Here is a 22,687-nt window from a genome sequence, read left to right on the forward strand (position 1 = left end):
TTTTTCTCACAAATTTTCGAATTTTGATGCTCAGAAATTTCCTTGTTTTTCTAGAAAATTTCTAAGATCTTTCTCAAAATTTCTGAGGTGATTTTTTTGGCGCAAATTTACTCCTTTTTTCGTCGACAAAGACAAATGGTCCTAATACATCGTCCTAAATAACCAATAAGGACGTCGGTGGCGGAGACAAACGGTTCAGTAGATAATTACCGCCATCTAGGGTTCACCACATCACGGTGCGTCGACTCCAGAGGCCTGTCCATGATGACAAGGGCAAATTCAACACTAATGACATTTTGTGGCCTAGAAATGAATGAGCGACCCTAATAGCTTTGCTTTCTCTGCCCTCGGTGAATTTCAAGTCTGCTTTCAACATCAGAGGCAGAGGGCCTTTAGGAGCAAATTAGACCTCTCCTTCAGATCAATGACAGATCTCATCTGTAGCCAAGAGAAGACACTTCCTCCAGCAGCGGGCGCAGATGTTGGCCTGTGAGAGGTTAAGACATCATCCATTCCACATGACCGCTTCCACCAGCAGGAGCCTCAGACGCTAGTGGCAGTCTGGACCCAAATGTCACACTTTTTCTATCTTGAATCTGTAGTGAATCCCTCCTGCACTTGCGAGGCCATGTTTTCCACCTCCTTCCCATTTCTTTCTTAATTTTTTTATTTTTTGCAATGTGCATAAAACAAAGCGATATGAAACGATAAATACGAGTGAATGTTGTTGTTGTTTTTTTTAATAACGGGTACTTTCTGCTCCCACTGCGGGGATCTGAAGAGGCGCATCCTCCTGTGCGTGTTGCAGCGATGCGCAGCCGTGCCGCATGACTCACGACGGGGGCAGGAGCGGCGAAGGGGATGTAAACAGGAGGCCGGCCGCGCGAGGCCTAACCTGAACCCGCTCGGCCAATGGGACGCCGCGCTCCGCCGCATCGCTCGCAGATCCCTCTTCTCTCATTGGTCCTCCGTCGCGTCGATTGCAGCTTCGCAGTCACACCGCAGAGAAGCGGGGAGAGAGAGACGAAGGAGATAGAGAGAGGGAGAGAGAGAAAATATTATCATTAATCTGTCAAAGGCGAATTTCTGCTCGCGCTGACGTTCGACCACAGGTGCGCGGTTTACTTTGTGGACTGTGAGCCGACGGTGTAGCGGCAGTAGGAGCGCGTGGCGCTTGTGTAACCTCGCGGAGTGTCGACGCTCGTCTTCCGCCGCCTGGTCGTTTCAGCACCGGACAGCGACACACCGGCGAGGCGAGACGCGTAGAACCAGGAGGGGGGGAACCCTGAGGTTGAGCGAGCCTCCCCCTTCCACCACCCCCACAAACGACACAACAACACAGGTGAGCTTCACGCTAATAATGTCACGCGTTCATCTGACGCTATCTTTTTAATTCATTAAATGTCGCGCGACGTGGTGTGCGCGTGCAGAAGGGCAGGTGGCCTCGGTGTTGTTTTATTTGATTTTGTATGCATTGTGAAGAAACTGAGCTCCGGTCGGTGAATGTCCTTGACAGCAAAAGGCTTTTCTAGACGTATGTGTGTTTGTGTTGGAGGGAGAGAAAGGAAGAAAAGAGAGAGAGAGAGAGAGAGAGAGAGAGAGAGAGAGAGAGAGAGAGAGAGAGAGAGAGAACAGGTTGTGCTCCTGCGCAGTTTGTCTCTCTGTCCTTTTTCTGACTCTCCCTGTCTTGTTTCTGTCTCCACAGCCCGTCCGACCCTCGCTTGGCTCGAGGGTTGGGGGGGCGGCAATGCGCGGCTAGATGACTCCGCCACATCAACAAGCGCCACGGTAGTCCTGGACTAATAATACAGCAGAGCCACGTCCCCTCCTCTTCTTCCTCCTCCCCCCCTCACCTCCCTTCTGTCTCCATTCGCTGATTCCAAGTCCTCCTGACTAAAGGCACCATGGGAAATCGTGGCATGGAGGATCTGATCCCGCTGGTCAACCGGTTGCAGGATGCCTTCAGCTCCATCGGCCAGGCCTGCAACCTGGATCTGCCGCAAATTGCGGTGGTCGGCGGGCAGAGCGCAGGCAAGAGCTCCGTGCTGGAGAACTTCGTCGGCAGGTAAAAATTGACCACCAGAAATAGGATAATCCCCTTCTCCCGTTTAACCTTGAGGATGACGTAAGAAGCCATGCAGTGCGCGAGGCTGTCTGCAGACCATCATTATCTGCAACTCAGTCAAGTCCCGTCCTTCAGTTTTTTCCAAGCCAGCCGCACTGGGTCACACAGAGCCACAACTTTATGTGGGTTATAGCAGCACCTTTGGGTATTCTGGCCCAATAAGCATCCAGAGCCCGGTGTTGCGTGGCACCAATTCCAGTTCAAACACTGAAAAAAAAAAATTGAGATCCATCTTAAAAAATGGTTGAGTTAATTCATTACATGTAATCAAATTAAGTTTGCTAAACTTCATCTATGTTTGTTTAACATGTCTTCTTAATAAGCTTAGTATATTTACTGGGATAAACTTAATTTGATTACTTGTAACAACTTTTTAAAAAAGTTGGATCAGCTGTTTTCTGTTTTCAGCAAATTACCTGTTAGGGATCGTAGTTCAATATGAAGCAAGTATTTCTATAAATCAGTGTTGCCAATTCCTCTGTAAGGACGGCAGCAATTGGCTACATCATAAGTCACCAAGTTAAGTCATGTTTTTTGTGCTTTACATCATTAAAAACCATCATACAGTCGTTAATTGTGAAAAAGGCAATACACATTTGTTTATTAAAATATTTGGGTATGTTTGAAGACATCAAGAAACAGTCAAACATATCTGATTACTTTGGATTTGAGTTGGGTTTTTTTTAAAGAAATGGTACTATTACATTAGTTGCTAAAGAGCTCTGAATATTTGCTGATAAAGTTGCTTTTAACAGGACACTACTTTTTTGTTATTTTACTAATTTGGTTTCATAGTCAGATTCAATACAGACTCAGTACAGCAGAGAAAGACACAATTATTGTAATTTATTTTGGATTAGCTTCCACTTACACTGTCCATAAAATGCAACTTGTGATATTAAATTGTAACTTTGAACTAAGTTACCAGTACATGTCGGGTCACTATGCATGTGTACTGAACAAATATAGCTTCATATATACCCATGGGCAAGCAGAACATTTATATTCAGAACAAAAATACAGTGTTCTGTTGCACAACTTTAAAAAGTGACACCAGAACTCCTGTAGCTATTGCAAAACTCTGCCGTTTGGGAACAACGGCAGAGTGTTCCCAAATGGCGCACACTGCCGTTTGGAGCCGCTTTGGAGAAAGAACATTTTACAGAGCCAAAACGTAATGTCAACAAAGACATCTTTCAACAGCAATATGGTGCATACTCTGTTCTGCAACTGAATTACAGGGACTGTTTTAAGGGCGAATTACACCCTTAAAACAACAGCAAGTTAACATCATTGATACTAGAGAAGAATTAGCTAAAGTGCAAATCTGGCTGCCTTAAACATTCAACCGGTCCAAAACACTGCACAGCAGTAAAGAACCTTCAGTCCAGCAATGCTGTTATGGTGCATTCAAGTACTGAATGTCCAAACTGGAATGTTTGTGTATGTTATGTGCTTTACCATAATTCTAAATCTATGAATAGTTCCATAGATTTAGATCTATGAAACTACATGTAAGTGTCATAGGTCTAAATATGAAACTTTTGAACAAGTTGTTCAATTGTGTTTGAACAACTAACACAATGGACAATTCTTTAACACTCTGTTGGGGGTTCTCTGGTGGCCCTGAAAAGCAGCACAGTTCGCTTTACGTGTCTCTGAGCCTTCAGAGACACATAAAGATAATTACAAAATCAGCCTTTTATCACCTGAAGAGCATTTCTAGGATTAAAGGACTAATGTCACAGCTAAGTCTAGAGAACTTGACTCTGACACCCGTCTCTTTTCTGCCACAGAGCCATAGTTTTATGCATAGAAAGCCGGCTGCAGAAATGCTCTGCTGTGTGTAACCTTTTTAAAACACCGCCCACATGCAGCAGCTCCCACTCTGGAATGCACAAATGAATATTCATGGTGTTGCTCTGGAATTTTGAGTTTAATCAAATAGGGGCTAATCAGGTGAACGGAGGAAGTCACGCTTTAGCTCCTAACGCTTATATTCATATACATAACTCAGTCTTTCATGACTGAGTTATGTATATGACTGAAAGACTGAAAGACTGAGTTCAGTCATGAACTCAGTCTTTCAGGTAAATAGTAGCATTTGCCAAATGCTACTATTTAGCATTTGGTAAATGCTAAATAGTAGCATTTACCAAATGCTACTATTTGGTAAATAGTAGCATTATTTCCTGTTAGCTGTCAACAAAAACCCAACTCAAACCCACAGTAACTTGGTTCAACATACCCAAATAGTTCAGTGCACTTATTCAGTTGGGTGTATTGATTTAGTCGTCCTCCAGCCTTTCAGTGGTGCTGAGTAATGGTCCATCTGTCCAGCTCTGGCTCTGCACTCTGCTGAATGGACTCACGAAGGCCTCCTCGTTTCTTCAAGGCTCGTCCCTCTCAGGGAATATTTGTCGATAAGGTTTCCCGCAACAAGCCTTTAAGCCTCAAAGGTAGAGACTTTTAGGTTCAGATTATGTGCGTGCGCACACACACATACACACACACACACACACTCACACACAAGCATATTCATCACCTGTGTGCGTAGCCCTCCAGAAAACGTCAAAGTCACCGTTTTGCAAATGAGCGAGCGCCCCTGTCAGCTCTTCATCCAGACCTGCTGTTTATCGGGTCGGAATGTTCTGCTCCCTCACTCAGAGAGACACCAGCTGAAAGCTGCAGGCTCCATTTTGAAATGTCTTCTGGTTTGAGCCGTTTTGAGCTCACTAACAGGATTTTTTTTCCATTAAAGAAACGGCAAGGAAAACTCTGCTGCATCTGGCGTGTTGTTAAAAAACAAGCAGCACAGTCCATAAACACTTATCACTGTAAGTTCACGATAGATGTGGCTTTAAAAAGACTTTTCTGATTTGTGTTTTCCTCTTTAGGGACTTTCTGCCCCGCGGTTCTGGTATCGTCACCCGCAGGCCTCTGGTTCTGCAGCTCATCAGTGCAAACGCTGGTGGGTACCACACACATTTCACACACCCACGCAAAATAACAGACACATTTTGTCCACTCTCTCACACATCCACACACACGCACACACACACAAAATCCTCCTTTCTTTCTAAATGGTGCTGTTTTTTATTCCCTCCTCCATCGGCATTTTGTTCCACTCAGTGCAGCCATTACTAATCTTTGGTGCATGTTTTTCTGTTTTTCTTTCTTTTCTTTTTTTTCCCTTCCCCACAGAATGGGCTGAATTCCTCCACTGCAAGGGGAAAAAGTTCACCGACTTTGACGAGGTGCGCCAAGAGATTGAGGGCGAGACCGATCGGGTCACGGGGGCCAACAAAGGCATATCTCCCGTTCCCATCAACCTGCGGGTTTACTCCCCTCACGGTACGGATGAGATTGCGCAGCTTCTCTTCTTCTTAACGTCAACTTAGTGACAGACCGCTGAAACTCTGCTGGATCTACACAGGGTGTGACAGGATGTGATTCACAGCAAATGGCCGGCGGATGATGTTTATTAAAGCTGTGTCAGTGGAAACAAAGACGAGGGCGTTCTGTTCGATGGTGTACATTACATTTATAATCTGTAGGAATAATAAAACAAATCACCTAAGGAGGTAGGACTACTTCAGATTCCAGATATTGGTAATGATGTCTTACTGTAGGGATTTGATCAGAACGAGGGTCTGTCCGGCTTTTTAAGTAATTACTTTATTTTAGTTGAATACAACAATTTTTTTATATATATAAATAAAATGGTCCATATTATTATTTTTATTATAGTACTGTTTGAATTGATTTATGATTATATAAAAAATTCCATCCATCCATCATCTCACATGCTTATCCCTAGTGGAGTTGCAAGGCGTGCTGGTGACTACCTCCAGCGGTCAACGGGTGAGGGGCGGGGTCACCCTGGACAGGTCACCAGTCCATCACAGTACATAAAAAATAAATTAACTTTTTTCTGTCAGGTAGCAGCTAAACTGCTAATTAGAATACAGCACATAGCTGGTACGTAGCTATGTATTTGGCATGCAGATTAGCAATAGGAATAATATGTCATTACTGAATGACAGATGGAGAAAAATTGATTCCAATATAATAATAAGCCAGCATTAGTGAGATAAATATTATGCTTTGGCTACGTTAGTAACAGATGGAGTTTTGGGGAAATTTATAGGAACAGCATAAAAGGGGCTAAAATGTTCTTCCTCTTGTGATGTACTCTTCAAATGTTGTGTAAAATATAATTTACACAGTATTGAAAAATATTTTTTGTACAACAAACTTTTATTTACCTTGATGTTTGTTATTATGAGATTTTCGTACCATCTAATCACTAAAGTCTGTTTAAACTAGCTAGCAAAACTAGCATGCTATCTTGTAAAGATAGTTTTGTGTTAAAGAGCAGAGAGGCTGTTTAACTTTGAACACAGTATATGTATTACTACACTAGTTCTTTAAAATGCTATAATAAGAAAATCAGACCAACATGTATATCCTATGGTGAAATACAAGTGCTGTTTGCAAAGTTGCACAGTAGAAAATTAACAGCAATAATTTGGTTTATTTGGCTTGTCATATATAAAAAAAGTGGGTCTTATTTTTTCAAATTCATATTCTCACTATGTTATTCCTACATTTGTAAATGTTGCAGTTTTTTTTTATTATTTTTTTGTCATTTCACACTAGTTTGGTGCTCTGGGGGCCCCCTAGTGGTGCGGAGGCCCCAAGCAGCCACTTATCTCGCATATCCTTTGGTCCGGCTGTGGAATACGGCTCATTTATTGCATTCCTGTGACTCCGCAGTGCTGAATCTGACCCTCATCGACCTGCCGGGAATCACCAAGGTGCCAGTTGGAGACCAGCCTGTGGACATCGAGCAACAGATAAGGGACATGATCATGCAGTTCATCAGCAGAGAGAGTTGCCTGATCCTGGCCGTCACCCCAGCAAACACCGACCTGGCCAACTCCGACGCCCTCAAACTGGCGAAGGACGTTGACCCCCAGGGTAAGGCGAGGAGGCTGCAGCGTTAGATGCCAAAAGAAATCAAAGCTGAAAGACGTGACCTTGTGTTTGTTGGCACGGATAAAAGCTCAACAGGGAATCTCTGTTAGCTGTGAGATGCTGTCCGTTGACTTTTGTGCTTTGACCTCTCTAAATGTGGCGGCGTCACCTCCCTGCAGGGATCAATCAAGTGTCAGATTATTATTAGAAACAGGAGTGTTGAGAGAGGAGAGACATAAAAGATTAAGAATTAAGTGTAAAAAAAGAGAGCAGGATCAAAATAATAGTACTGAAAAAGGGAACTGAATAAAAACACGGACCAAATGGGAACCAGGGTGAAAATATATATTTGATGTCCCACAAATGAAAGAATATATGGCTGGGAATATCCTTTAAAAGCCTCTCAGCTCCATTAAACGCAACCTGAGACTGTAGTAAACAGGCAGGAGGTCTTCTATTAGCCTAACAGTGAAATACTGCCAGGTTTTTATTGGCTGCTCAGATCACCAGACATGGGCTTGTTGACCAGATTGGTCCATGTTTAGCTTGCTGCTGCAGAAAAACAGACATCAGGTTCTATGAGCCAGAAGTAAACACAGCCGTTTTGTTCTTCTTTTTTTTTCTTTTTTAAATCAAAACAATCCATGTTTCTATACAATAAAAGTAGACGTACATGTTGGATTTTTTTTTTAGAATACTTAATTTTTTATTTTTCAAGAACAATGCAACAATTATTAACTGACAAGACAAAAATCAGCTTAGGAACAAGAATAATAACACCTGAATAGTCATTCGCCTCTGAAATACATTTATTTCAGGGGCTCCTCACTTTTTGTGTTTTTATTTTAGAAAAACAAAAAGGGTTGGAGAGAGAGTAATCATTATGCATTAATTAAAAATATATAGTACATGTTGGATTTTAAATGAGACAGAAACTGGATGGGGTGTTAAATTATTAAACTGTTGAAAAAAATACATGGTTCATAAATAAAATCTGGAAAGTGTGGCTTGCTTTTGTATTCAGCCTGACTGAGTCAGTACTTTGTTAAATGGCCTCAACGATCAGTGAATCAACACATTAAAAATACTGACTTTTTTGCCCATTATTGTTAGCAAAACAGCTAAAGTTTAGTCAAATGTAATAAATGACTCTTTAAGATTAGTTTTCAAGTCTTGCTTAACATTTTCAATTCTATTTAGGTCTAGACTTTGAAAGTTCCCGTTCCACTGGCAGATTATTTTTCTCATTTCTCTCATAACCAGACATTTTTTTCCATGTTAGAAGTGAAATAATTTGCCAGAGAAACTATTACTTTTTCATCAATATTGAGGAATTATTCACTTAAGTTACTTGTAAGCCAGTTTTATATTATTTCAAGTGTACTAAGACATTTGCACTAAAAACTAGACCAAAATTACTTGATAAGGATTTGTGTTTTTACAGCGTATCTGAATCAAGGGACTGAACACCAATGCAAGCCACACTTTTGTGGTTTGTAAAACATTTACAAATCCATATATCCTTTTGCTTCCTTGACAAAATTATGCACTACTTTATGCTAGACTGTCAATAAATACCAGTTCAACAAAATTGAGTCTATTGTTGGAATTCTGTAAAATGTATAAATGTTCAGTGCACTGTATGTATTATGTTTTATGTTTTTCCTCGTTTCACTCCTTTTGCTGTAACAAGGTTTAAGGACCATTGGAGTGATCACCAAACTGGATCTGATGGATGAGGGAACAGACGCCCGAGACGTTCTGGAGAACAAACTGCTGCCGCTACGAAGAGGTGAATATTTTTATTCAGAATAACACATTTCCTACTACAGATGCACTGATTTGATATTAATATCTGTATCGGTCACGATATTGGTAAAAATTCTAGATCGGATATTGGTGGCAATGTTCCCAAACCATAAGCTCAGATCTATTCAGTCTAATTCTACTCTTTGTGCTCTGAGTGACATCACACTGTATTATTTATTTTACATTATATATACAATTCCAAATAGCATTTTCTGAACCATTTGAAAGAAGGTTTACTGCTGTTTATTTTTTGAGTTTCTGTTTTTTCTTATTTATTTTACATTGGTCTACTCCTAATTCCATTGACTATACAAATTAATGTTTGTGAAGCTTGTGAAGAGACTGGTGTGTTTAAGTGTATTTAGTTATCAAATTAATTTGCAATTCAGTCCCTTTAGAAAAACAGAAACATTTCAAGTCAGTTCAGCTGATAGTAAACCTCAGATATAGGCATTGGAAATGAAAAGGTGGATTGGTGAATCCCTACTTCCTACTGTCATTGTTTAATTAATTTATAAGGCTGGATTCATTAGGATATTTCTCTCTGTGTTATTCCAGGGTATATTGGTGTGGTGAACCGCAGTCAGAAGGACATTGATGGCAAGAAGGACATTAAGGCGGCTTTGGAGGCTGAGAGGAAGTTCTTCCTGTCCCACCCCAGTTACAGGCACATAGCCGACAAAATGGGCACCCCTCGCCTGCAGCAAGTGCTCAACCAGGTGATGATGGATTTACCCTCTCTGCTCTCCCACGGTGCTCTTTACATAATTAATAAGAGGGTGGCCTACTTTTTTTTTTGGATTCTTTTTGCTTCCATCACTCACCACCTTCCATCCTGCCTAGCTCTAAATAATTCATGATTTCACAGAATTAAAGATTTTCTCTGGAATGCTTTTGGATGAATATCAGAATCTTATTTCATTACAGTGAATTACGTGATACGATACAATTAAGATTAAAAAAAAAAGATTCCAGGTAGTCAAAACACACATTTCATTTTATTCTGTATTTGATTTTAACTCGCGTCTTGTCGGATTTGCGTCTTCTCAGCAACTGACCAACCACATTCGGGACACCCTGCCAGCTTTCCGCAGTAAGCTGCAGGCCCAGCTGTTGGCTCTAGACAAGGAGGCGGAGGAATACCGGGGATACCGGCCCGATGACCCGTCTCGCAAAACCAAGCAGCTGTTACAGTCAGTACCGCTTCTTTTCCCACAGCCGAAGCAACATGAGACGTTGTTGACTAAAGACCATGTGAAAGGAATTTCTTTCCTCTTTTTGTTTTCTGTCTTTTGTTAGTTCACATTTTTTAAGTTGCCAGAAATCAGAGCTTGCTTTAATTAGCTGATATATGGTTGCTGTTATTGTTTTTTTGTTGTTGTTTTTGCACATTTGTTGCATTTCTGGATGTTTTTGCACATTTGTTGCGTTTCAGGATGGTGCAACAGTTCTCTGTTGATTTTGAGAAGAGGATTGAAGGCTCGGGGGATCAGGTGGACACGGTGGAGCTGTCCGGTGGAGCGAAAATTAATCGCATCTTTCATGAGCGCTTCCCTTTTGAACTCGTCAAGGTGAACTGCTGAGCATTAAATCTTAAAAAAATAGGATAAATACAGTTGTTTGCAACCCTGGTAAAGGTGGGCAAAAAGCTTTAAAATACACTAAATGAAACTTTAATTGCAGCAGTATAATCTCACTGTTATAAAACAGGATCTGTATTGAAGAAATAAAATTGGATGATCCTTATTAAATTTTTCATCACGCGCAGTAGCTGAGTTTCAATTGCAAATGTTTGCAAAACTTTGTCGATGTTCTGCTAATGTAGACAAAACATTTTCGTGATTGCTGTTTCCATTGAATAAGAAACGCAATTGAAATCACACGTAAATAAGTTTGTTAATGCAGTACCTCATTAAATAACACATCCTCCTCCCACTTCCTGTCGTTTCCTTCATCACTTTTTCCAGTAGAAACTTCTGGTTGTTGATCACTTGACTCATGTGATATGAAAAAAGTGTTTTCGTCACAATTTTGAGAAAAAATATTAATTTCGATACAACTGAAAAACCACCTCATCCTACTGCAAAAACTTTATATGAAATTTTTTATTTTTTTTTTAATTGGCATCTTTCTGTTGAGTAAAAATGTGTTTTCAGAATTCCAGTTTGCACAATTATATGGTCAGTGGGAACGCAGCCAGGGAGCAGAATGGGAAACGGGAGGGAAAACATGACAAAGCTCACCATTAGGGGATTGCAACAGAAACTGGCATCTTGGGGTAAGCAAGTCTCCATAACAACCATGAGATCCTGTCTCCATGACAAATAGTGATCCATCCATCCAGCTCCTGAAAGTGTTGAGGGCAGCACCACTGATAAATATACTTAACATGGAATTTATCTCCCACTGAATAAAATGACTCAAACTATAGGTAAGATTTAAAACATCTGAAGTTATGGTACAGCAATAAAATATTGATGTTTTTTTTTTAATTACTGCAAAGAAAACATGTTTAAAACATCTGAAATTATGTTCCTTAAAAAATACTCAATGATTCACAAATAATTTATGGTTTCATTTTTCTTTGCAAATCTATGAAATATATTTCTGAAATAATGTCACTGCAATAAAATATGTATTTGTATTTTAAGCCTTTTTACACATCTTACCAGAGGTAACATCCGCAGCATCCGCCAGAAACGTGGCAGATGCTGCATATAGTCCCAAAGTTTGAGCCTCAAAATATTTACTTTCTTTAAAAATAGACGAGTTAGTGTGATTTGCTGCAGTCTTAGTTCCTAGGGCTAACTCTGTTTTTTGTTTTTAGAAAACAGATTTTTTTCCTAAGAAAAAATGTTCTACAGGGCGAATGTTAAACATTGTTCTGTAGCTAAGTATAAAATATTTAAGTGTTTAAAAATCAACAAGTACTGTGTATTCAGTTTTTGAGATAATCTCTTCATTAGCTGAACATGTAAACTATTTTAAAGGAAGTGTGTGTTTTTTTTAACTCTTGTTTTCTGCTTCAGATGGAGTGTGATGACAAGGAGATGCGGCGTGAGATCAGCTATGCCATCAAGAACATTCATGGTATCAGGTAGGGGTTTCTGTATTTTATTTATTTATTTGACTTATCTCCCATAGTATCAAATGTGCCGCATGTCCGTCAGTGATAGGGAGCAACCTTCTGCTTGTTAGCAACACAAAATGTTGAAAACCTTTGCTGTAAAAACTTCTACCTATCCTGTGTGGCATAATTCATACACTAATGCTAAACTGCGTAACAACCAGTCAAATCATTTCTTTTCTTTCTCCAGAACTGGGCTTTTCACCCCTGATATGGCGTTTGAGGCCATAGTGAAGAAGCAGATTGTGAAGCTGAAGGAGCCATGCATCAAATGTGTGGACATGGTCATCCAAGAGCTGATCAACACCGTGCGCCAGTGCTCCAACAAGGTATCCTCCCCCCTGCTACTCATGGCGATTATGGAGCTGCTATGACTGCTATAAAGTTAGCAAACTTTAGTTAATCATAAAGCAGCATCTGAAAATACCAGCTTCCATAACGTTTGCTGTTTCCAATCTGTGGGTGCTGACATGCTGCGTGTTTTGTTTCCAGCTGGAATGCTTCCCGACACTCCGTGAGGAAACCGAGAGGATCGTCACCTCTCACATCCGGGACAGGGAGAGTCGCGCCAAGGACCAGGTAAAGTGTTCAGGCTATACTTATCACATTAGTTACTAATTACTATTACAAATGATAAGGAAGTTCAGATCTGTAGTTCTCCTTTTACTTCTTAAGAACAAAACTCACTCAAAGGTACAGCAAGAGGTTAATATCTTACCAATTAAGTTTTAGGTGAGGTTGTTTTAGGTTAGCTTAGCATAAAAATATCCTCTGCGTGTATTGCTGTTTTACGTATTGAGGAGGCATGTAGCAGAACAAAAGAAAATAAAAAAAATTATTACAATATAATGTAATGGATGGATGGACGGATTGAATATATTTTATTGCTATTTTTAAATGAAAAAACTTGATCTAATGTATGGATTATTTCCGGTGTTTATTTGATTTTAAACACATTTTTGTCTTCTAAAAAGTTTTTATGATTACCATAGTTGAAATTTTAGCACAATATTAGCTAAAAAAAAAAGTTGTTTTAAAAGACTTAATGATTTTTATATATACCTGGGGTGTCCAAAGTGTGACCCGGGGGCCATTTGTGGCCCCTGACTTCAGTTCAAGAAGCATACAAATTTGGCCCTTCAGCTCAGGTGTTTGATTTACATGGAGCCTTTCTATTTTTAATCAGGACATTATTATGTCAGACAAAGTAAAATCTTCTCACAATAAGAAGTATCGACTACAACATCAATTATTTGTCTTTAAATTAACAAATTTTTTAGATTATCGTACAAAGACTGTAACTTTTACTCAAAAGCAAACTTTGCTGCACCCAGATCTGCTTTTAGTTAATTGAATAAACGTGGCTAAATACAGCAAACATTTTCCAAGAAATAGTGACCTAAATCCTGATTTTGTTGATTAGAAAGACTGAATTGGTTTCAATCTTTTTTCCCAATTGATACCAAGAAAATTTGCAAAATGACTTTCAATAAGGCAACCTTGCAGAACCCTTTTTTAATCACAGTGCTACTCTATGCTCCCTTCCCATCGTCCTACAGCTGTTTCTCATAATAAATATCTTGTGTGTCCTTTCAGGTTCTCCTGCTGATTGATCTGCAGCTCTCTTACATAAACACCAATCATGAGGATTTCATTGGCTTTGCTAGGTGAACATGAAACCGTCTCACCTCAGTTCAACACGCTAACTTTTTGTCTTTTTAACAAAGTTTGCTGTCACTCTTTCCCACCTACTTTTTTCTTATTTTTCCAATGTTCCGTCTCTGCGTCCATGTTGCCGTTGCCGTGGCGCAGCGCTCAGCAGAGGAGCAGTCAGACTAATAAGAGCCAGAGTTCAGCAGGAAATCAGGTGAGCGTGTTCTCCATGTCCTGTCAGAATACAAATGGTGGCACACGAGGTCGAAACTGCTGTTCGCATTGACACGAATCAGAGACGGCACAGAAAAATGGAAACCACCGAGCTGAACGCATTTGCAAAACCCTCTTCTTCGTTTAACTTAATCTTTTGCATTGGATGAAATTTATGATTTATCCAATTCACTGCCAAAATTTCTACAATAAAATATAATTCATATTTGTAATTATTTATCTCCCATGCTTTTATTTAACAGCTGAGAGTGGATGTTTCTCACATAATTTGTTTCCCCATGGTTTTCTCAAGAGAGGTTTTTTCATCTTAAGAAAATTGTTGAGATATTAATTAATTATCTCTAGAAAATTGTTGGAAAGTGAATTTATTATCTCAAGAAAACCACCGGGAAAAAGTGTAAGTGGAAAACGTTCATTCTCGGCTTCCATACTTTAATGTTTCAGTTAGTCACCAAGTTTTGAACAGTAGCGATGCATCGAGAAATCAGTTTCTGATTTTAATCATTTTATCTGGGCTTTAAAACAATAGTGGATTCCTGTTGAACTGTATAGATGTGTAATGCATACTGCTCTCTTTCCCTCTCTCTGGTGATGTAGCTAAATGTTGGTCAAAGGCCTCAAAAGGCCCCAGTTTAATAAATGAAAGAATGAAACACCTTTTTTCTCTCCCGTATTTTGTGGGAGAGAAAATACAGTTAAATGATTTTAACTGTATTTGTGCATTTTCTATGATACAGGACAGCGCTGTACATTTGGAAAAATAATTGTTTTATTCTAACATTTTATTGTTAAATCAGTTCAATTTATCCACAAAATATATTTTCAAAAAAGTTAGTTCTTGAAAGAAATTAACTATAATCATAACCGGCAGATCAGAGCTTTTAAAAATAAATCCAAGTGGATTCTGTTATTGGTGCATCTCTATTGAAAAATGCATTTTTTTTCTTTGTTTAGTATCAGTTTTTCCCCCACCATCGTGCTTGGTGTTGTTGAGACGTTTCCCTTTGTTTTAACCCTCCCTTTGTCATAAAGGTGCCACCTTGCATTTCATCCCTACCCCTTAGTGAGAATCTCAGCTGCCCTTTCGAGGGCGTCTGTCGGTGAGTATCGCTCATCCGTGGGTCGTGGTTTGCAATGTCGTCTGTACCTGCTGCAGTCCTGCTTCTCGCCAGCGTGTGGTGCTCTCCAGCACTGCTGCCATTTTCCTCCGTGACGCGCCACAGAGATGCTAACTGACCGGTGTGGGGCTGAAACTTTTTCTTTACTAAAAAACGTTGCTGCTCTAGTTTTTGCTTACTTTTTTTTCTCTCCTAACACCAGTTCCACCTCTATTTTCATTTCTTCCCGTTTATCTTCAGCATTTGGAGCCACGAGAAAGAGATTTTATAAAGATGTGGGTAACCTCTTTAGTCAGTCTTAGGCGGTGCAAGCCTGACAGTAATCTAACCAAGTAATCCCTTGGCACCGGACCTGCATGGTTCTGTTTGTGTCGGGGTTAATACACTCAACACTGACGACACGCACATACACACGCTTTATCTTTGGTAGAAGATAAAGCCTCTAACCGGCGTCTAGCTGTGAGCGCGGCTGCACTGAGTGAGTCACAATCACACACCTCGGTTAACCTTCGCGCACGTTTCGTCTCGCCACCTTTGCTCAGATTACATGATCAAAGGGTAACCAGTTTACTGTTTCCGACTAACATAAAGCTTCTACGGTGAAGATCTTTTCGCCGCTCACGCCTCGGCTGTGCCCTATCCCCTCAGGTCATCCGTAAAGGCTGGTTGACCATCAACAACATCAGCATAATTAAGGGAGGAGCCAAGGAATACTGGTTTGTGCTCACTGCCGAGAGTCTCTCCTGGTTCAAGGACGATGAGGTGAGCGTGATTCAGCTACCTTCAGTTTTATTACATAACAATATTAGTCTATTACATGTGGGTAACTGTGGAAAGGGGTAGGAGTGAGGCTCTGCTGAAAGGCATAAGCAGTTTATGTCATATTTGCAGTAGATAACTCTCATTGGGTCTTCATTTGTATATTGGTTGGTGACTTTAAGTGCCAAGGAAGGCGCCTTCAAATTGTATTTTATTTAAAAAAAAATAAATCCTTTGTTTTACCAGGTAAACCTCGTTGAGATCTAGATCTCATTTTTCAAGAGGGACCTGGGCAGAAATCTGCAATACACAGCAACCTGATTACAAAATAAAATTAATTAATACATATGCACAAGTATAAAACAGTATACAATAATTTAAAAACAGTGACACTGTTTAAAAGAATCTCGTCGCCTCTTTTTAAGAATCGCTCGAAATAAGTCCAGTGAAATCAATTCTGACATCTTGATTTCAGACTGGCGCTGATTCCAGGCTGTAGGAGCATCACACTGAAAGCTTGCTTCCCTTTTTCAGTTCGGAAATGTGGAACATGCAGAAGAAAAATGTTGTTAGAGCGTAAAGAATGGGAATTAACAAATCTATGTAAAAGAGAGTTTAAATATGCTGGAGTAGAGGTTTATAAATCAGGATCATCAGGTGATTGTTTCTCCATACATTTAAAGGGGGCCATTCAGCTTTTGCATACAAATAAAATGTTTTATTTGTGTAGCGTTTTTCTAAAAATACCTCAGACACTTTACAGGAATTAAGCAAAATTGCAGAACAGAACGCACAAGCACATCAAAGAAAATCATTAAAAGAAAACATATATATATTATTCATTCAGTAAAAAACTAGATGAGTTCAGAGGATGAAGCTAATGTCTCTGTAAATGCTAAGTTATACTCATATTTTTTTCTTACGTGCACCAGTAACACTTTTATATCTATATGTGTTTATATGTGTTCACAATTGTTGTTTTTCAGTATTTTTCTGTGAACTGCTGCAACGACATTTTTTTGCCAAATTCACTGTTGTCTTTGTGCAATGACAATAAAGTGAGGCTAAGTCTAATGAACCAAAGACTTAAATCAGATTTTTTAAAAATCCAATCTCAGTTTGTGACTGTTGCCATGTTTGCATTGGATGGTTATTTAGACAGTGGTGCAGTTGGTAGCACTGTTGCTTTACAACTACAGCGTCATTGGTTTGAATCCCAGACGGGGATCTTTCTGCATGGAGTTCTCATGTTCTCCCTGTGTTCTCTCCAGGTGCTCTGGCTTCCTCCCAGAGTCCAAAAACATGACTGGTGGGTTAGTTAGTCCCTTAGGTGTGTGAGTGTGTGTGTGTGCATGGTTGTCTGTCCTGCTTGTCCTGTAGGGTGTACTCCGCCTGTTGACCAGAGATCACTGGAAACCCTACAAGGATAAGCGGGGAAAGACAATGGATGGATGGATATTTACACCGAAGCTGAAGATTATTTTCACAGGAAATGGAGTTTGGAGGAGGTGCAACACCAAAGATATTCCTGTGTGAAACACGAACTGAGAACAGAACATGGGAAGTGTTTCCATTTTAGTAATTACCTGAGGTGAAAGTAAAAGCACCGTTAAAAGAAAAAATATTGTAGTAATTTTGGTTTACAAAAAACAATTTTATAGATTTTTTTTAATGCACTCAGTACATCTTTTCTGCAGGAAGATTATTATTGGTGCACTGCTTTCTCCCTTCATTTCCATAGACATTAATCTCCTGCTGTGTAAATAACCAATAAATGCAAACAGCTGATACAATTCACATAAACCACTATGAGATTTGGAGATTAGAATAGTTTTAAAATGTCAGAAGTCTCCTTAGCTCTTGGTCTGTCTCAGACTTGCTATTAGCTTCAGCCTTAGTCTGGATTTATGAGGACATGAAGTTTTCTACTGCAGGTAAGATTGTAGCTAATCTTTTAACAAAACCTCACTTTAAAATTTCTTAACTTTCCCTTTAATGGCCCATTTCAACAACTTGAAATCCTCAAAGACTCCTGGACTATAAATCAATAACGGTACAATAGCAATAGTTTCGCTTTAGCTGCTCGACCTCCCATGGCCAGCTAAGCAAAATGGGCGGCATCAATTCACTCACTCTTTGGTTACCTAGCAACAACTTGCTGACTATTTTGCACAGCAGCAGTTTCAAGTTTTGCCACCATGCTTTTCAAAATGAAAAACAACAGCATGGCATGAAAAGTGTGAATAAAACTGGAAAAGTCACGCCACCAGTTTGGCATTACTTCAGACATTTAAAACAAAAAAATTAATCATAATTCTTAATACCAACCGAATATGAAAAGCATATATCTTGATATGTTTTTCAGCCATATCGTCCATTCCTGCTCCTAATCAGACTTCCAGCTGAAAAGCACCAGAGTTAGGCACAGGAAGGACTCTTTAAAACCTATTGTGTTGCACTTATAAGTTAAGGAACTAATAATAAACAAAAACCTACTCAAACCATCAAAATAGTGGGTAAATGGCTGCTTCAAAGCAGTATTTTATTATTTTAAGAATGACCAACGACAGCAAATGTCTTTAGCAGCTTTAGCCCACCATCATTTGCATCCACAGGCCAGCATCAACAGGATGCAGCATTTGGTCACATGCCGGCCTCCGCGTGGCAGGCTGGCGTCTCTCTGCCTGTCTGTGCCTGCTGTACAGGTTGGAGGACATTCTGCACAGCAAGTGTAGATAGGCAGACACACAGCAGCTCCTCCAGCCAGCCCTTTCTGATGCTGCATTGTTGCCCAGGAGGCCCGATTGAGTTGCTTGCCATCAAGAGTTTTCAGGAAAATGTCCTCTGGAATGAGTTCTTCAACAAAAAAAAAAAAAAGCTGTGTCCGCAGTTTTTGATTATCAAGTAAAATGTTTTTTTTTCTCCAACACATCCTCACTTGTGCTTTCCATGCACCTTCTATTCTGTGTTCCTTCACTCCCCACCTCCATCCACTGAGACTTCAGCCATTCACTCCTTCTTCTTCTTCTTCTTCACTAAATTTGGAGCAGCCCCAATCCCAACCTAATGCTCGCTCTCTCAGCCACCCAAAAATACGCGGCCGCCCGCTCGGAACCTCAGACGGCGCGGTGAGGCGCTCGCGGCAGCCCTGCGGATTGCCATCCGAGACGCTATCGCGGCAATGCCGGTAATTACAGACTCCGCTAGCTTCTCCTCGTGTATTTCTGTTTTACACCCTCTTGAACTTTTCTACGGTCGTGTACACGTCTGCCTCCTCCCTTGTATTAATGCGGCTGGCAGTTCCTTTGGAACTTCTTGCATTCTTGGCAGGAACACTTTCAATCCAAACATCATCATCTGGCCTTTTCTTTGCAGAAGAGAAGACCTATTAGATATCAATACCCTTCACTCCGCCGTCCTCCAACTCTTCAATGAGGAGAGGCGCTGCTTTGATCGTCTTCACTTTATGTGCTACTTGTGACTTTTTGCGGGAACAGTGCAAGTTCTCAGCTGAAAATCTGATTAGTTAGATTTACTGTTTTGTGTGTGTGTTTGTGGTTTTTGTAGTCTTTTTTTTCTGCTTTTCCTGAATTTGCTACTACCCATCATACATCAGTGCCCTCTGCTTGCTTAGGCCACCCACAGAAATGCCTTCGCTTGGGGTGTCTCAATGTACCCTCAAACCCCAATTGATTGATTGGTCCGTAGCCCTTTTGGCTCAATGCTTTGCAGCCGTATTCGCTCCTCATCCCCCCTCACTCCCCTCCCTTTCCAGAGTGACCGCATCTTCCTCAGCAGCCTGCATGCTCGCTCATTCATGCAGTGATTTATGTGAACTTGCTTTTCTTTTAATGCTCAACGAGCATTGATTTGAAACCGAGGTATGCCTTCAAGCGCATGTAGCCAGAGCTGAAGTTAGTGGTGAGGAAACTGGTGACACAAGTTTATTCCACAAACCAGCAAGCGAGCGGGGAAAGCGAGCCAAGCGTTGAGAGCGCTCTTTTGGTCAAAGTCTAGAAAAGAATGAGGTAGCGACCTCGGACGTATGGTGAGGAAGGATGAGACACACAGAGAGACAGACGAACAGAAGAGGGTCCGTGCCCAGTCTAACCAATGTGCAGACTACTGTACACCAGTATGACAATGAACAGGTAGTCTGAACACTGGGTGGACGGAGCCGGAGTGGAGAGCCAGGCCTTGTGTGCCGCCGATCCCGATGCTGGTGGGACAGCTCTGCCGTCGGCGCCCTTTCCCCTCTCGCCGCTCCTGCAGCAAAAAGATCTCTTCCCCCCCATTCGAAACGCAGCGGTACGCCTCATCCATGTCTGTGGGGTGTGGGGGTTTTCTGGAAGTGCCCCCCACTGGTCCCCTCCCCCTCCTGTTTATTTGTTTAGGTCGGGCGTCCCGGACCGGTCCAGCTTTCAGGTCACGCCGGCCGTGAAGAGTATCCAGCCTTGACGTGGCACATTCGCTCAGACGACTGGGACACACTGGTTGCGCGTTCTGGGAGGGGATATTACAAAAAAGAGGGAAAGAGAGACGCTCACAAGGGAGGGGAGGGGGTAAGAGAGGGAGAGGAAAAAGGAGGGGTCCCGGTTGACCATATAAGGGCGACGGTGACCCCTTGGGGAATCTAATCCTAGAGTCTTCGTAGAGTTCTTCCTCCATGCCCGCCAAGTCTTACCTGTGTCAACCACAACTTTCCAAACCAAAGGGCCGTCTTTTGTGAATCTTTATCCGAATCGACTTTCTTCTTCTTCTCCTTTTTGGCTTCTTCTCCTTCTCCTTCAGCCCGCCGTTTCTTTAACTTCTCCCTCCTTTCCCTGCATCTCTGTGTGCTAAGCACTACCAGATGTTGAGTTTTAACGCCAGGCTGTCATTTAATCTCTCTTGCTCTCCCTCTCCCTCCCTCGAACAAAAAAAAAGCCAAAAAAAAAATCAGGCAGGAAGTGGGCCCCTCTGGAATGGAAAGAGAAAATATAGAGAAAATATTGAGTGGCTGAGATAAAAGAAAACAGACAGGCTGAGTTAAGACGCGTAGGCTCGGACTGAAGTGTAAAGTGAACGGTAAGGATCTCCGCTCTTTATCTGTTTGAGCCCAGGGTTCTCAGTGGAGTCGACCCCCCCGAGTTTGAGTTTGAGCCGGGGCTTTTACCTATCAGCGACCTGCTCCCTCCACCCACTAAGCCCCCCGCACCGCCCTTAACCTCGACCAGACTCTCCTTAGGGTTCTCTGCCAGTGCTTCTCTGTGTAAAAACGTACCGTGAAGAACGACTGCATCCTGACCCAAACTCTAATGACTTCCACATGTGCTCATTCTCCCTTTTTTTCTCCCTTTCTCTGCTCCTGCCTTTACCTCCCACTCTCATTTCTCCCCCATTCCTCCTCCCTTTAACATCACCTCCTCTTTCTTTCTGCCTTCCCCACTTCTCTCTCTCTTGCATTCACTTTTTTCTGCCTGACAGATGCTGAACATACCAAAAACATAATAACTCATTTAGCTTTTCTTTTTTGTGTGTGTAAGCTCATCACTGTTTTTCTCTTTCCCTCCACCAGGAGAAGGAGAAGAAGTACATGCTCCCCCTGGACAACCTGAAGGTCCGAGATGTGGAGAAAAGTTTCATGTCCAGCAAACACATATTCTCCATCTTCAACACAGAATCCAGGTCTGCTACTCATGACTTTGGCTTGAAGATTAATCTATGCAGACAATATTAAATTAAAAACTAGGACTAAGGAGGGGAAATATGTTTTAGGTAGGAACAACCAGAGGTGCGCTGGGTACACAAAAATTGTACTCAAAAAAGAGTAGCACTACTTCAACATATTTTTACTCAAATTTAAATGAAATGTCAAAGAAATATCTGAAATAAGAGTGGAAAAAGTATTTGGTAAAAAGGCGACTCAGGTACTGAGTAACTCAGTAAAACATAAATCCTTTAATATTTAAAGATTTAATGAGGGGGACTAAAATATAAAGTTATGCAGAAATCATTGGCATTTTCAAGGTCAAAATGAAAATAATTCTTATAAATAATGTAATTACAAAATAATGTGACAAAAGAAAATTTTTTCCAAATTAATTTCTTTTGATAAAAAGCTTACCAAATTTTTTAACAAAAACTGCTTCTGTGTCTGGTGAATTTTTGGCATTCAGAAATTTTACTCAAGGAAGAGTTGCGTTACTTCATAATTAAATCATTCAAGTAGAAATAAAGATACAGAGTACTGCTAAAAGTTTGTTTTTTTTTCAAAACGTTGAGTGAATTTAACCCTTGTGTTTACAAATGGGGTCCAACCGAACCCACACACGTAAAACTTGTATCATTTGCCACAATCCTCCACGTTTGACTCCGTCCTCGCACGCACATGGGTTAAGCGGTTATTACCCAACTCTGAAATTGACCCAATCAGAGTTTACCATTACAGGTAAGATTTGACGAACTGTCTCACGGTCCATTGATTTGCCAGCTTCTTTTATCCACATTTCTTGATAATATCATAAATATTCAGTGTTAAGTGGTGTTTCTGCAGGTCATCCTCAATATGCTGCTCCAACAATTGTTAACTCAGCGGGTCACTGAAAATGCACATAGACATATAATCCGTTTCTAGAGATGTGCCAGACTGGACACGTACCGCCGGTACGGTACTAGCTAATTTATTGATGATGTTAGCATATTTAATCTCCTGTTTTCATACCAGATAAATTAGCTCTTTAATTTAATGCAGTTCCAGTTAATCATGTAGAGAAAACAAACTTTAATAAAAAGTTGCTAGTTAGTCATAAACTTAGCACTTTGATTTGAATGTCTTAAAATTCATGGAGTAATGTTTCAGCTGCTTTCTGAGCAACTCTCCCAGAACAGAATCAGAGCAGG

At 40.8% G+C, this 22,687-nt stretch overlaps 1 protein-coding gene across 2 annotated transcripts in view; it reads left to right on the top strand.

Moving 5' to 3' along the window:
* The first annotated feature begins 996 nt into the window (after window positions 1-996).
* dnm3b (dynamin 3b) overlaps window positions 997-22,687 on the top strand; it is a 30,173-nt gene continuing 8,482 nt past the window's right edge. The window contains exons 1-17 of one of the 2 annotated variants that reach the window (XM_008433164.3): window positions 997-1,342; window positions 1,706-1,788; window positions 1,885-2,065; window positions 5,023-5,096; window positions 5,330-5,479; window positions 6,905-7,108; window positions 8,799-8,897; window positions 9,473-9,633; window positions 9,965-10,107; window positions 10,350-10,485; window positions 11,944-12,011; window positions 12,232-12,370; window positions 12,534-12,620; window positions 13,638-13,708; window positions 13,854-13,908; window positions 15,695-15,808; window positions 21,363-21,472. In XM_008433164.3, the coding sequence (XP_008431386.1) occupies window positions 1,905-2,065; window positions 5,023-5,096; window positions 5,330-5,479; window positions 6,905-7,108; window positions 8,799-8,897; window positions 9,473-9,633; window positions 9,965-10,107; window positions 10,350-10,485; window positions 11,944-12,011; window positions 12,232-12,370; window positions 12,534-12,620; window positions 13,638-13,708; window positions 13,854-13,908; window positions 15,695-15,808; window positions 21,363-21,472 (1,772 nt within the window). In that variant the 5' untranslated portion in view covers window positions 997-1,342; window positions 1,706-1,788; window positions 1,885-1,904. Of the gene's footprint in view, window positions 1,343-1,705; window positions 2,066-5,022; window positions 5,097-5,329; window positions 5,480-6,904; window positions 7,109-8,798; window positions 8,898-9,472; window positions 9,634-9,964; window positions 10,108-10,349; window positions 10,486-11,943; window positions 12,012-12,231; window positions 12,371-12,533; window positions 12,621-13,637; window positions 13,709-13,853; window positions 13,909-15,694; window positions 15,809-21,362; window positions 21,473-22,687 lie in introns of both variants that reach the window. The other variant, XM_008433163.3, reaches the window with a different exon arrangement.

The sequence above is a fragment of the Poecilia reticulata genome, chromosome 17 (assembly GCF_904066995.2).
Source record: "Poecilia reticulata chromosome 17, P_reticulata-male-v2, whole genome shotgun sequence".
NCBI lineage: Eukaryota > Metazoa > Chordata > Actinopteri > Cyprinodontiformes > Poeciliidae > Poecilia > Poecilia reticulata.